Consider the following 16366-nt stretch of genomic DNA (forward strand, 5'->3'; position numbering starts at 1 on the left):
TGGTAGGCAGATGCTCTAGCAGTTGAGCCACATATGCTTCCCAGTGTGTGATTTGAAATCAACATTGGATAACCTACAACATGGTTACTTTTTTGACTTTTTATTTTGAAATAATCTCAAACTTACAGGTCAGTTGCAAAATTATATTTTCAAAAACCCATATAGGGAACTCTACCATAACCTCCACTCAGATCCACAGATCCCACTACCTTTTAATATTTTGCCACATTTGTCATTGTCAATCTCCCTCTTTTCTAGCTAGATAGGTTGTATACATCATGTACTTTGAGCACGTAATACTTCACATACATTTCCAAAGAACAAGGATATTCCCTTATGTAATCATCTTAAGTACAGCTATCAAGTCCAAGAACTTTAACATTGATATAAATCTTGCAGTTATAAAGGTTTATTTGGGCCTTTCTCCTCCATTATTAGATCCAGTAAAGGATCACTGCATTGCTTTTACTTGACTTGTGATTATCTTTTTAATCTCTCTCTCTCTCTCCACTTTTTTAAATTGTGGAAACATATGTACAACATAAACTTCCCCATCTGAACCACTCCCAGTCATACCACTCAGGGGCTTAGTCACATTCACAATGCTGTGCTACCCTCACGCACCCTCCATTACCAAAACTTTCCCATCCTGCCAAAGAGAAACTCTGTACCCATTTTGCATTAACTCCCCATCCCCCTGTACTCTACTTTCTGTCTCTATGAATTAGGATATTCTAACTATCTCAAAAAAGTGATTTATTTCACTCAGGGTGATGTCTTCAAGGTTCATTCATGTAGTAGCATGTATCAAAATGGCATTCCTTTTTAAGGCTGGGTAATTACTGTTTATACCACATTTTGTTTATTCATTCATCTGCTGGTGAATATTTGGGTTGCTTCCACCTTTTGGCTATCATTTTATCTCAGTCTTAAGGTCTCACCAAAAAGCTCCTATTACAGTGTAACAATCTATTGACCATCTACCACTGACCATCTACCATATTCATTACAGTAATTCTTCACGAGTGCGGTCCAAGACAACTGTCTGCTACGATGCAAATGCTCCATATATGCACTGTGCAATAGGAGAGCCATGAGCACTTGCTGTGTGGCTACTGTGACAATTCTATTGCATTTTAATTAATTAAAATTGAAATAGCCACATTTGGCTAGGAGGAATTAGCAGCGAAGGGTGGAGTATGAATTGATCCAGGACAAGGAGTCACGCTACCGGTGCGGCCTTAAGCCCCATTCACGTGTTCAACAAACATATAACAAGCACCTATAAGAGCCAGGCCTGGAGCAGGGGCGTGGCGTGCGCACACGACACAATTTCAGCCCTTACAAAGGGCAGAGTCAGCGCGATGAGTCAGAAGACAAGGTTCACCGAGAGCTGGCAGCACAACCCGTCACCGCGAGGGGGCTTCTGGGGCACGGGAACGCCGCGCAGGCGCAGTGAGGCAACGCGACGGTTAGGCGGGAGTCCGGCGCCATGCCTCTGGAAGCGAGGCCTGCACGCGGGAGGGCCCGGTTCCTGACTGAGACCGTGTGGGGGGCGCGCGCAAGGCTGATCGACGGTGATACAAATTTCAGTGCGGAGAACCGGGCAATTGGGGCGCGCCCTGGGGTTAGCAGTCTTAGGCGAGGGTACGGCATAGCTAGGACGCCTCAGCTGAACCAGCAGGCATCGCTGCGCGGCCTCCAGGCTGATTCGCGGCATTCTGTGTTAAAGATGTGGACCAACAGGCGGTTCGGCCTGCTCACGCTCATCATCTGGGTCTTCCTGCTTCTGTGCTACTACTTCAGTCCTGGTGAGTGCCGGCAGCAGGCTCGGTGGGGTTGAGGGGGCGGGACGTGGGTGATTTGGCACCTACCTGTGCCTTTTCTCCTCAAGCGTCTGGGTTCTAAATATGTACGCTTTTCCCTCCCCAAGGCCTTCATCCCCTGAGACTCCCCCACAGAGGCTTTCCCTGCCTCACTCCCTCAGCTCACAAAGGTCCTTAGTCCCTCAGCTCCTATCACAGTGCCTTCCTTCCTTCATCTCTTCTCACAAAGGCTTCCATCCCCCCTCTCCCTTCAAATCCCGTCCATCAGTCATGGCCCCTCTAGAAGGGTTTTTCTTCCTAACCACCCCTCGCATGCTACTAACCTTTCCCATCTCCCCTCACAAGGTACTAAACACACTTCCTTACCCTCACAGATGCCTGCCCTTCCCTCGCTGAAGTCTTCCCGTTTTCTCTCCCCTCATAAAGGCCTTCTATCCCTCACCTCATTCACAAAGTCCTTCCTTCCCTTCCCTCCAGTCACAAAGACCTTCCTCTCACTTCCTATCCCAGGACTTCCCTCCCTTACCACCTCTCTCAAGAGAACACCCTGCTTCACCTTTCCTGAAAAAGTCTTTACTTAACACAGTGAATCATGCGGTGGAGGATGGACTGTGGTTACCAGAACAAATAAGAGAATGCTCTCTCATGAACTGTATCACATATGTAATACTAACACAGGGTGTTAATTATCAGGTGGGTTGGGGGAAAACACACCAAATGTAAGATATTTGCTATAGTTGGTAGTAATATTTTGATGATGCTCTTTCATAGTTTGTAACATATTTCACAACAATGCAAGGGATTGGTGGTGTATAGGAACCTATGATGATATGCATATTGTTTTTCCAAGTATACAACTCCCCCTGCCCGATGGCTTCCTCATCTATTTGCTCGTTGTTTTTGCTTCTTGTTTGCCCTCGTCTGCTCATTTTGTGTGTGTGTGGTTTTTGTGTGTGTGTGTTTTTGCTCGTCTGTTTTTCTGTTTTTGTTTTTTTCTTTAGGAGGCACCAAGAATTGAACCCAGGAACTCCCTTGTGAGAGATGGGCACTCAGCTGCTTGAGCCACATCCACTCCCTGTTTGTTTGATTTTGCTCCTTTTCTGCTTGTTGTCTGCTTATATTGTTTGTTTGTCTTCTTTTGGAGGTAGTAGGAACTGAACCTGGGACCTCCCATGTGGGAGGTGGGTACTTAACTGCTTAAGCCACATCTGCTCCCCAATAAGTACACAAATTTTACTATAGACTTATTGTTTATGTATGTTCATGTGTGAATGATATACTTCAATGAAATTTTTAAATGAAAAAAACTCAATGACGTAGTGCCTTAAGAATAATTTTTTAAAAGCCCTTACCTTCCTCAGAACTCTTCAGAAAGTTCTTCCCTTCCATACCCCCACTCAAACCAGTCGAAAGGTCTTCCCTCCTTTGCGGATTTTCTCTCTCAACATCCCTCAGGAAATCCTTCCCTCCCTAACTCCCTTCACAAAGACTTTCCCTCACTGATTTCTCCTAACAAGTCTTCCCTTCCTCGCCTCCCCTTATAAAGTACTAACCTCCCTCACCTTCCTTCTTTTTTTATTAATTGAGGTGACAGTCACATAAAAAATTAACCATTTTAGAGTGTGGACTACAATGTGTACCACTGTCCATGTGCTGCAGTATTTCTCCAGAATGTATTCACCAGGTGCAGTGGATGTGCCACGATGATGGAAGAGGTTGTTGATGTGGGAGGGGTGGCGTGGGTGGGGTGGGGGGAATATGGGGACCTCCTATTTTTTGAATGTAACATTTAAAAGAAAATAAAGAAAACAAAAAAAAGCAAACAAAACGAACCATTTTATAATGAAAATTCAGTAACATTTAGTACATTCACAATGTTGTACAACCATCACTTCACATCTATCTTGTTCCAAAATACTTTCATTACCCCAAATAAAACCCCATACTCTAGGAAGTGGATGTGGCTCAAGCAGTTGGGCACCTGCCTACCACATGAGAGGTCCTGGGTTCAGTTCCTGTACCTCCTAAAAAATTAAAAAGATGAGCAGACACAGAGAGCAGACAGTGAGCACAAACAACAGTGGGGGGTGGGGTGGGGAGAAATAAATAAAATAAATCTTTGAAAAAAAAAACCCATACCCATTAAGCAGTTACTCCTCATTCCTCTATATCCCCAGGCCCTGGTAACCACCAGTGTACTTTCTTTATCTATGGATTTATATATTCTGAATATTTCATATAAATGGAATCATATGATTTTTTTGTGCTTGGATTCTTTTGCTTAATGCTTTTTTTTTTTTTTTTTTTTGAGGTACTGGGGTCTGGGGAATGAACCTGGAACCTCATATGTGGGAAGCCAGCACTTAGCCAACCACTGAGCCACATAGGCTTCCCTGAATTGGTTTTCTCATTTGTTTTGCTGCTGTTTGTTTTTGTTGTTTCAGGAGGCACTGGGAAAGAAATCTGGGACCTCCCATGTGGGAGGCGGGTGCTCAACAGCTTGAGCTACATGTGCTCCCAGTTTAATGTTTATAAGCTTTACATTATGGCATGCATCAGTACTTCATTCCATTGATAGCAGAATAATATTTCATTGTATGGATATACCACATTTGTTTATTAAGTAACAGCTGATAGACATTTGGATTGTTTCTGTCTTTGGCTATTGTGTATAATGCTGCTATGAAAATTTGTTTACAAGTATTGGATTGATTACCCGTTTTCAATTCTTTTGGGTAGATGGAATTGCTGGATCATATGGTTATTCTGTGTTTAACATTTTGAGGAACCACCAAACTCCCATAGCAGCTGTACCATTTTACATTTTTGTTCATGAATTTATGGGGAAAAGTTTTGGTATTTCACCATTAAATGTAATGTTTTCTGTGGGTTTTTCATATGTGCCCTTTATCATGTTAAGGAACTTCCCTTGTATTCCTAGTTTTCTGAGTGTTTTTATCATGAAAGGGTATTGGGATTTTTAAAAATGCTTTTACTGTCAATTGAGAAGATCATGTTTTATTTCCTTTGGTCTATTAATGTTGTATATTACATTAATTGATTTTCTTATGTTGAACCACCCTTGCAGGGATAAATCTCATTTGGTAATTTAAATATGTTGATGGGTTAGATTTGTTAGTATTTTGTGAAGGATTTGTGCATCTGTATTTATGAGGATTTGGTTTGCTCTTCTTTTTCTAGACCTCGAAGTATATTGTTAGGTCACTGATTTGAGATCTTTCTTATTTTTAAAATGTAGTCATTTATGGCTATAAATTTTCCATTGAGCACTGCTTTCACTGTATCCCATAAGGTTTCATATGTTGTGTTTTCATTTTCATTCACCTCAAAGTATTTTATAATTACCCTTGCGATTTTTTTTCTTTGACTCATTTGTTATTTTAAGAGCATGTTGTTAAATTTCCGTGTATTTCTGAATTTTCCAGTTTTCCTTTTGCTATTTATTTCTAGCTTTATTGCATTGTGGTCTGAGTAGATACTTTGCATGATTTCAATCTTTCATAAGTTATTGACGGGGAGTATATGTAGTACAAGTTTGAGTGTCAGCTTCTCATGTACAAGGTCCTGGGTTCAATCCCTGGTACTTCCTTTAAAAAAATATTGAACCTTGTTTTGTTGCCTTACACATGACCAATTCTGGAGAGTTTTCCATGTGCCCTTTAAAAGGGCATGTATTCTGCTGTAGTGTGGAGCGTTCTATATAAGTTGATTAGGCCTACTTGGTTTATAGTGTTGTTCAAGTCCTCTATTTATTAATACTCTATCTAGATCTTCTTTCCCATAGTGAAAGTGGGGTATTGGAGTTTTCACATATTATTATAGAACTGTCTGTTTCTCCTTCTGTCAATATGTAATGTCTTTCTTTTTCTTTTTTTTGTGTTTTAAAGTTTATTTTGTCTGATATTAGAATAGCCACCTCAGCTCTTTTTTGGTTACTATTTGCATGGAACATCTTTTTCCATCCTTTTACTTTCAAACTCTTTCTATTTTGGGATCTAAAATGAGTCTCTGGTAGACAACATATAGTTGGATTATAGTTTTTATCCATTCTGCTAGTCTTTTTTTAATTGGCAAGTTTAATTCTTTTACATTTAAGGTAATTACTGTTCAGGAAGGTCTTAATTTCTGCTAAATCGATATTTGTTTTCTATGTCTTTTTTTGACCCTCAATTTCTTCAATCTACTTCTTTGTGTTCAATTGATTCTTTTCTAATTTATCATTTTGATTCCCTCCTCATTTCCTCTTTAGTATATGTCTTTAGTTAATTTCTTTGTAGTTAACATGGGAATTACTGTTAACATACTAACTTTATAAGATTCTAGATTGAACTGACACCACCTTAGCTTCAATAGCATAAAGAAACTCCTCTTATACACCTTCATCCCCACCTACCTTTGTGTTATTATTGTGACAGAGTATCTTTATATATGGTGTGCACATGAACAGAGATTTATAATTATTGTTTTATGCATTTGCCTTTTAAGTCATATAGGAAACCAAAAGAGGAGCCACAAACAAAAAATGCATGTATTCACCTATGTAGTTATCTACCTTACTTCTTCATATAGCTTTGAATTACTGTTCTGGTGTCCTTTCACTTCAGCTTGAAAGGTTCACTTTAACATTTCTTGGGGCAGATCTACTGATTAAACTCCCTCAGCTTTTGTTTATTTGGGATGTCATATTTTCTCCTTCATTTTTGAAGGATAGTTTGTCAGATATTGAATTCCTGGGTTTTGACTGTCATGGTTTCTGATAAGAAATGAAATTTTAATCTTATTGAGGCTCTCTCATATATATATATATATATGAAAAAATATATTAAATATTAATATATATATATATAAAGAGTATATATATATATTCTCTCTGCTTTCAGGAGGTTCTCTCTTTGTCTTTCAGCAGTTTGAGTATAATGTTTCAGTGTGCCTCTCTTTGAATTTATCTTTTTTGGAGTTTGTTGAACTCTTGGATGTATAGATTCATGTCTTTCATCATATTAGTGAAGTTTTATCATTGTTTCTTCAAATATTCAGTCTTTCTCTTTTTCTGTCTTCTTCTTCTGGAACTCCAATAATGCATGTTTTTGTATGCTTGATCGTGTCCCACAGGTCTCTGAGGCTCCATTCATTCTGTTTTCCTTTCTGCTCCTCAGACTGGATACTTTGAATTGTCCTATCTTCAGGTTTCCTGATTGTTTCTTTGACCTGATCAAATATGCTTTTGAAACCCTCTAGTGAATTTTTCATTTCTAGCTATTTTACTTTCAGCCCCAGACTTTCTGTTTGGTTCCATTTTGTAATTTCTGTCATTTTATTGATATTTTCTATTTGTTTATCCATTATTCCCCTGGTTTTCTTTAGTTCTTCATCTATTGTTTCTTTTAGATCTTTGAACATATTTAAGACAATTCATTTAAGATCTGTGTCTAGTAAGTCCATTGTCTGAGCTTTCTCATGGATGGTTTCTGTCATCTTTCTTTTCCTGTTAATGGAAAATATTTTTCTCTTTCTTTGTATGCCTGCTATTTTTTGTTATTGTCATTGCTCAAAACTGGACATTTTGCATATTATCATGTGATAACTCTGGAAATCAGAGGCTGATGTCTCCCCAGGGTGATGAAGATTTTTCAGGGCTGCTGTCATCTATTTGTTTAGTAAACTTACCAGATGTTTTCCTTGTGTGCAGTCACTTAAGTCTCAGTTCCTTTATCTCAATGGTCAGCCAGCTACCTGATAGAGTTTTCTTTAAACACCTGGAGCCAAAATGGACAAAAAAAAACAAAACCTCTCCTGTTCTTTGAAGATTGATTGCCTCTGAAATGGGGTACTCCTTCAGTGCTGGTCCAGGTTGTCTACAACTCTGCTTTTTTCTTACCTCCTGCTTGTGTAGAGCCCAAATATTATACAGAGGTGCAAGCCTAGGGTCTTCCCATGTCTTTTCTGAGCACACGTGTGTCCTGGGGCATGCACACTGCACTACAGATTCCCCAGTATATATGTAGTAGCAGAGAGAAATCGGGTATGCATGGTATTGAAGGCCAGGATGTGAGAATTCTGAGAAGGAAGTTTTAATTTTGACCGGCTGGACTGAGCAGACTCTTGTCCTGATAAAAACCAAGCCCTGAATAAAATTTTTGGGTCCATCTTATACAGAGGATGTAAGAGTGGGGAGTCAAACAGTACTTGTATGCAAAAGGACTTTTTATTAGTTTTTTCAAGTGTTTTATCTGAGTATTAGATAGTTTATTTCCTCTAGGTAAGCTTGAGTTAACACATATCCCCTACATTCCAGGTAAGCTTTTAGTGTGAACCCCCCACATTCCAGGTAAGCTTGACACATTTGGCTTGCATCCTCCCTGAATATCCAAAGCCTATAGAGTTTATACTTCTCAATTGTCTTTCTAGGCGTATTTGGATGTAAAATAAGTTTGAATTTGTGCACAGGCTATATTATTTCCCCCCATTTGATGCCTGCTTAAGGTTATTAAGCTTTGGCATCACTACTGTTAGTCTGTCTGAACTGACTGGAACGTATATAGAGCCATGAGATGGGCAGCTGTTTGTGTTTTTACTATACCATTTATTAGGGTGCGCATTCTGTTTACAATGAAAGGGAGGAGGCAAGAAAGTATGGTACATCCTCCTATGAGGAAGGCATTTATTCCCAGTAGAAGCTTGAAATTGTTTACTATTGACTGCTGGCTTCCAAAGGGATTACTTAGATTCCAACCATTCCAGTTTTACACTGGAACATGAGCCGTTTTACCATTTTTCATGTAATTTTATCAATAACCTTTCCAGTGCTGTCTAGTTCAAGGCAGCAGTTAGAGAGATTGAATTTTCCACAAACCCTCCTTTCAGCTGCTAGGAGATAGTTTAGGGCAAGACGGTTTTGATAGATAGCATTCCTGAATTGAGTTTGCTGTTGGGCTATTAAGTTTAGAGCATGGGCAGTGTCATTAGTTATTATTTCTACCATGACTTGTAAGTGGATGATTCGGTTTAGCATATAGATAGGGCTTTGATAACCCTACATGCCATCCTCTGCCCAAGTTGCTGGCCCATAGTACTGGATTATATGCTCAGGGGGCCATTTTTACCTCCCCAGGTAACAACAGCCCTTTTTTCTCTTATGTTTTGATATACTGGCTGGCTTAGCTTTTTCCTTTTTGTTAAGGGAATGAGGAAGAAGGAGGGTTTTATTGTACCAAGCATACAAGCACCACATCAGTCTTTGGGAAGCTCTTGGAATGCAACCTTTCCACAAATCCAGTGCAGACCATTTGGGGCAGTAAAGGGGCCTTTTGCGGTGGAGTTCCACACTGTGATTAATTTGGGGAAAGTACGATTTATGAGAATGAGGTTAGATTCATTCCATGTTTCCCAAGGCTCTGTTGCATTGGTGGTATAATTTTGGAATTTTCCCGTTGTACATGTTAAGTTTCCAACAGATATAGAGGAGTTTAGGCAGGCCCTTGAAGCACAATATTTTCCTGTGACTGAAGTTTGTAAGGGCCAAATACTATCTTGGAGAACAGCCGGGAGGCCAGTTTCATTATATGATTGGCTGTAATTGTATTCTCTAGTTTCCCAGGGCCATTGGTTTCCCATATTAGTACCTTCACATACATGGCACAAGGAGACATTTAAGGCTGCCCCTACTACTTTAGCTGGGTTTATGAAGAGGTTTCTTGCTGCTTGTGGAATAGAAAAGGGTTTTTCCATTCTTCGTAGAAGGAATGGAACAGAGTGGGCTTTACTTGTGAGTAGGTATTCCCGATACCCAACCCAGATGTACGCTTTTGGGTTTATTCCTCTACCATCAATGTGGAGGCCCATTTGGACTCCCTGAGTCTGCCGGGATTCAAGGTTAAGGACGGTAAGGTTTAAGGGGTTACATTGACTGCGTGGACAGTTAGCTGGGGCCATACACTTGGTGAGGATGGCTGTTTGTTTAGCTGTGTTTGTGTTCCAGGTGGCCCAGTTGACACAAGACCAGTAGGGGCAGTAGTATGCACCTATGTATTTGCACCAGTAGGCCACCCCCTGCCTTGGGCTGTATTTTCATTTTTGGAACACATATATACTTGTTGTTATGAGTATATTTCTGCTCTCAGCTGAGCCCTCCATAATTGGTGTTCCATGGTATCCCGGAGTCTATAACTTGACATGTGTCAAATAGGAGGGACACTCATTGGTTCCGGCTAGTGACTGGGGTAGAGTTAAGTAGCTTCCCATTTTGATTAAGCACTTTTATTTCCCATTTATGGGAGACTGTTGGGGGTTTGGGGTCATAGCAGGTTATTTTGGCCAGATACATTACAGATGCTATAGGAGATTCTCTGAAACTGGCAGGTGGTTATATGGCCCTTGCAGGTGTAATGGCTATGATATATTAATGTGGTATTGACATGGGCCCCTGATCGCACCTTCTGGATTCATGGCTCACATTCTGTGGTGCTGACCTGGGACCAGAGGAGGGTCAGGGCTAGGAGTATGGAAAATAATTGAAGGGGCATTGTAACTGGGATTAAACCGGATTCCTATTTTTCGACTGTGCATAGACCAATCAGCTTCCAGGGTGTGCTTGCAGCAGAGCTCGGTGTTCTGTCCTTCACCTTCAGCTGTGCATGGACTAGTCATCTTCCGGGGTGTGACTGGAGCAAGGCTTGGTGTTTCGTTCCCAATCTTCGGCCATGCATGGACCAGTCAGCTTCTGGCGTGTGACTGGAGCAGGGCTTGGTGTTTTGTTCTTTTGCAAGATGAGTTTGGTTGAGTTGTGGGTATCTGGAATATAGGTCCAGAACTCTGGGGCAGCTCGCTTGACCCAGCTATGGTGTATCCACGGGGTAATTTCAGCTACTTTAACTGCACTGGGTGTGGATAAAATGACAAGATAGGGTCCTCACCATCAAGGGATTAGTGGAGCTGATTTCCAGTCTTTGACCCAGACTGCATTTCCTGGTTTGTACAGGTGTATGGAGCTGCTTAAGATAATGGGGGCCCTTTCTTGAACCCAGTGATGCAGGTTTTGCAGGGTTTTTTTTAAGCTAACTATTTGCTGAGCTATTGATAAGTTTCCTCTTTCTCTGAGATCCCCTTCTGTATTTCAGATTGGGTGGGGTTTCCAAAGAGGATTTCATAAGGGGTTGTTAGGCTTAGCTTTTGACTTGGGCTGGCCGGAACTTGGAGGAGAGCACTTGTAAGTACTTGCACCCATGTTAGCCCAGTTTCTTGGAAAATCTTGGCAATGTAAGTTTTTATAGTATGGTTCACTCGCTCTACTTTCCCTGAGCTTTGAGGATGGTAAGTGGTGTGCAGTTTCCATCGGGTACACAGTGCTTTGGCAATCTTTTGAGTGATTTCAGAGATGAAGGCGGGTCCATTGTTAGAGCCAATTGAGAGGGGTAGCCCATATCGAGGAATAATTTCCCTGAGGAGAACTTTGACTACTTCTTCAGTGTTTTCTGTTCGAGTGGGAAAGGTTTCCACCCAGCCAGAAAAGGTACAGACAAGGACTAGGAGATATTTACAGCTTCCGGATCATGGAATTTTAGTGAAATCAACAACTAGATCTTCAAGAGGCATACTGCCAGTTCTTTGGACTTCTGGAGTACCTGTGAGCCCCTGGCAAGGGTTATTTTTTGCACATGTCACGCACCGTTATCATACGGCATGGGTGATAGTGGCTAGACTTGGGATGTAGAAGAATCTTTCTAACACTTCTTTAAGGTGGGCTTTTCCCAAGTGTGTGTTCTTGTGGTAGTCTTGAACTACAGTTGTGGCTAATATTTGTGGCACAACTATTCTGTGATCGGGTAATGTCCACCATCCGTTTGCTCTTTGTGTTCTGCTCTTAGAGAGTATCCACTCTCTTTCGGCCTGAGTATATTGTGGCTCCTGGTGATTCAGAGGCTGTGGGATGACAGCAGGCAATGTATACTGAAGTTTCTGATAATTAAGAGGTTGAGGAATGAGAGCAGTGGCCAGGTTTTTAGATAGGGATCCTTCCTGTGCCACTCTTTATGCTTCAGCATCTGCCTTCCAATTTCCCTGAGCGATGGGACTGTGGCTTGTCTGGTGTCCCTTACAGTGCATCATAGCCACTTTGATAGGCTTCCAAACTGCTTCTAGTAGTTCCAGAATCTGTGTGCCATATTTAATGCTCTTTTCTCTTGAGTCAATGAGTCCTTTTTGTTTGTATGAGGCTCAACGCAGGGTAAGGAAGGCGTATTTGGAGTTTGTGTAGATATTAACCTTGGCCCCAGTCACAAGTTGTAGGGCTCAGGTAAGGGCAGTGAGTTTGGCTTTCTGTGCTGATGTGTTATCTGGGAGGCACTGGGCCTCTGCTGTGGTCTCGGATGTTACTACAGTGTATCCCACTGGCCGACTGCTGCCCTGCATAAAGCTGCTCCCATCCGTGAAGAACTCCATGTCAGGATTTGCCAGTGGCTGGTCTTGGAGGTCTGGCTGGCTAGAATATACTTCTTGCAATGTTTCCAGGCAGTTATGGGCTGGAACCCCTGGCTCCAATGGTAGCAGGGTGGCAGGATTTAGGGTTTTTACAAGTTCCAGTTGGACAGATGGATTTTTCACATAATAGGGTTTGATAGTTAATTTAACCAGGCAGCTTTTAGTTAGCCAGTGTGTTCCTTTGGCTTCTAAGATTGTGATTACTGCATGCAGAACCCACAAAATTATAGGCTGCCCAAGAGTTAAATTCATGGTTTTTAGTGTTATCATTGCTGCAGCTGCTACAGCTTGCAGGCATGAGGGCCATCCCTGGGCTACAATTTCCAGTTGTTTGGATAGATAAGCTACAGGTCTTTGTCAGAAACCGAGGTATTGAGTGAGTGCTCCTACTGCAGTGCTTTGGCAGTTATGAACGTAGAGGTAGAACAGTTTTTTGAGATCTGGAAGCCCGAGGCTCAGTGTTTCCATTAGGGCTTGTTTTAGAGCAGTGAAAGTGTTTTCTGTGGGCTTTCCCAGAGCAGGAGATCATGATATCCCCACTTTGTGGCTTCATATAAAAGGCACGTGAGGTCCCCAAAATTGGGGATCCAATTGCAGCAGAATCCAGATGCTTTGAGGAACTTTTGCAGCTTTGGGCAGGTGTTGGGCTCAGGGAGACTACAGATTGCTTTCTTTCTTTCTAGTTCCAATTCATGGCACCCCTGTGCTATTTTATAACCTAGATATCTGACCTGAGGTAGGCAGATTTGGGCTTTTTTCTTAGACACCCGATAGCCTTTTTGCTATAGATGCTTTAAAAGGGCATGGGTTCCTTCAGTGCAGTGTTGGTAGGTGGAACTTCCGAGGATGAGGTCATTTACATATTGGAGGAGAAATCGTTACGGCTTTCTGGTTTAAAGGATTTAAGATCACTGGCCAGGACTTGTCCAAAAATACTGGGCACATTTTTAAATCCATGAGGCAGTCGCGTTCATATTAGATGCTGCTTTTTGCCTGAGTTTGGATTGTCCCACGTAAAGGCGAAAATTGGTTGCTCCCGGGCGCTACCTGAATGTAGAAGAAGGCATCCTTAAGATCTAAGCATGAAAAGTAGATTGCCGATGAGGGTATTAAGCTGAGAAGAGTATATGGATTAGAAACTGCAGAATGGAGGGTTTTTACTGCTGAATTAACTGCTCTTAAATCTTGGACCGGACGATAATCCCCATCAGCTTTTTTAACTGGAAATAGTGGGGTATTCCATGGAGACTGGCATGGCTTTAATATGCCTTCATTCAGTAATCTCTGAATATGTAGCTGGACATTTTCTTGCACTTCACATGGAAGTGGATATTGCTTTATGCTTACTGGACTGGCTGTGGACCTTATTTCAATAATAATTGGAGGAATGTCATGTGCCATCCCTGTTGGATTGCCCTTTGCCCATACTTTGGGCACATTTTCAAAGGGGAGCTGCATGGCTGTGGATTGGCCAGTTTCACTGAGGCAAAACTGTTTCCATTCCTCCTGCAGAGGAAGGGTTAGCACTATTTTTGGAGGGTTTTGTGGTCCCAGTGTTAATGTGGATTGCCCCGTGGTGTTAAAGATAATTTGAGCCTGTAGTTTAGACTGCAGGTCTTGACCCAGGACGGGGACTGGGCATTTTGAAAGATAAAGGAATTTGTGAGTGACCTCCTTACCCCCTGTGATACAGGTCCTGGCTTGGAGGAAGGGCCATTGGGTACCTTTGCCAGTTGCCCCTATGATAGTTGCCTGTCTTTTTGATAGAGGCCTGACTGGCTTGGTCATTACAGAATGTTGAGCCCCAGTGTCAACCATCATATGTATGGTGTGGCCCCCAATATGGACTCCGACCACAGGCTTCGTGGGGACAAAAGAATAGGAGCCCGGTCTGTCCTAATAATTTCTATCAGAGTTCTCTATTCCTGCCAGTCCAATGATCTGATTTCCAGGTTTTTTTCCTGAATTTTTATGAACCCAGGGTTTGGTTTGTGATGCCCTGCTAGCTTTCCTGGCTAATGTTTTGGCTACAGTGACGGGGTTGAGTGGCCAGCTGGGATACTCTCACTTCCGATGCCCATCCTCCTTGTAGTACGCATACTGATTTCACCCTAGGGGTGGGCCCTTCCCTGTCCTCGGGATAGTGGCTTTACAGTTTACTCTCCTTGACACAGGATTGGAATTTTCAACTATTACCCCTGGCAGAAGATCTGCCTTCTTTTTCATCTTCTAATTTTCTTCACTCCTTGTTTCTACATAGCAGGTGACATAAACCTTAGTGGTTATTTCCATGAGCTGAGAGATATTCATTCCAGCGAAGCCATTTAACTTCTGTAGCTTTCTTTGGATGTCAGTCTGTGATTGGGTAGTGAACACTGCATTGACCATTGTTTGGCTCTTGGGAGCATTTGGGTTAAAAGGCGTGTATACACAGAATGCTTTGCACAGTCTCTCATAGAATTGAGTCTAACTCTCATTGAAAGCCTGTAGGATTTGGGTGGTTTGTGCCATGTTTACTGCTTTCCAGCTCCCCACCTTTAATCCTTCAACCAAGGCCCTATGAAAGGTTTCCTGTCGGTTGAGCCTGGTTGTATTATTGGGGTCCCACTGGGGATCCTCATCTGGAAATTGCGAGTGGGCATATTGGTCACTGTCCAAAGTTCCCACAGGTGGGTACTCTCTAAGCCAGGTTAGAGCCCCCTGCGTGACACACATTCTTTCTTCAAAGTTTAGTAACATCATAATGAGTTGTTTATAATCAGCACAGGTGGGTTTGTGGATTTATATGATGGGCTGGAAAAGGTTGGTCATGGCTTGGGGCTTCTCTGAGAATGGTGGGGTATGGCTTTTCCAGTTAAAGAGGTCCTTTGTAGTAAAGGGCTGGTAGATAAATGTTTGGTTTCCCCCTTGAACCTGACCATCTGCATCATAATAAATTGGGGCCCAGGCTTCATGGAGTGGTAACTGGAAAGATGCCTTTCTCTTTTCTCCCTCTGCCTCCAGGGCTCCCCGTGGTCTGAGTTGCCATTTTTCAGCGACTCCTTCCTGAACTGATGATCGGCACTGTGTTGCCAAGGGCAACTGGCTGTGGAGGCAGCTGGTCTGCATTTTTCGGTGCAGAAGGTGCCAAAGACAGCTACGGGGATGGTGTAGGTGCCCTCTCTGATGCAGATGGCAATAAAAACAGTGGCGGGGATGGTGTAGGTGCCCTCTCCGGTGCAGATGGCAATAAAAGCAGCTGCGAGGATGGTGTTGGTACCCTCTCTGGTGTAGGTGGTGATAAACTGTGGGGAGGGTGTGGGTGTTGCACTTCCCCATGCGGATGACGTGGGCTGCTTAGGGAAACTTGCTCATTCTCATTCCTCAGCACTGCCACGGTAGGGGCAATCACATAATGTGGCAGGAGGTCATTTATTTTTGGCCCTTCTGAAATGGGTGGGTTGGCACTAGCTTTGGGGTGCACTTTCTCTGGGCTGTTTGCATGGTGCTTGTTTGGTCTGGTTCCTGGGACAGCACTCCTCGGCTTTTGTAGTAGGCAAATCCTGGCTTCCTTAGTCATGCACTTCCCGAACCAGGGTGGACTTTGTCTCACAGCATTTTGCCAGGCATTAATGTAGGGGAACTGGGCTGGGTGCCCTGGTTTTTCAGGTACTACATCATGGATTTTAAGGATGATCTGGGGATCTAAAGTGCCCTCCTGGGGCTAACCCACACCAAAAGTTGGCCATTCTAATTCACAAAGCATTCTAAGCTTTCCTGACTGGAACCTTATGCTGTATACTTCTCCATGGAATGCACAGGGGAAGTTTTTCAGCATATAACCTAATGGGGTCCTACTTTGTGTGTTTCCCATGTTTTCACCTTGTGCTGCACAACACTCACTGAAGCCTCTCGCTTTGTCCATCTCAGGCTATGACCCTCGCAGGAGCTTAAAGCACTTCTTAGCTGTCGCGGGTCCGTACAAACCCCTGACTCGGAAGAGGGTCCCTTTGCAGGGAGGTCCCCTCGACCCTTGACTATATGAGGTCACCACGGAAGCACAG

General features: G+C 42.6%; 1 protein-coding gene across 1 annotated transcript in view; it reads left to right on the forward strand.

Annotated features, from left to right (window-relative positions):
- The first annotated feature begins 1482 nt into the window (after window positions 1-1482).
- Window positions 1483-16366, forward strand: part of FMR1NB (FMR1 neighbor) — a 70697-nt gene continuing 55813 nt past the window's right edge. The window contains exon 1 of the mRNA XM_058291214.2: window positions 1483-1811. Within this exon, the coding sequence (XP_058147197.1) occupies window positions 1493-1811 (319 nt within the window). The 5' untranslated portion in view covers window positions 1483-1492. The remainder of the gene's footprint in view (window positions 1812-16366) is intronic.

This window comes from Dasypus novemcinctus, chromosome X (genome assembly GCF_030445035.2).
Source record: "Dasypus novemcinctus isolate mDasNov1 chromosome X, mDasNov1.1.hap2, whole genome shotgun sequence".
Taxonomy (NCBI): Eukaryota; Metazoa; Chordata; class Mammalia; order Cingulata; family Dasypodidae; genus Dasypus; species Dasypus novemcinctus.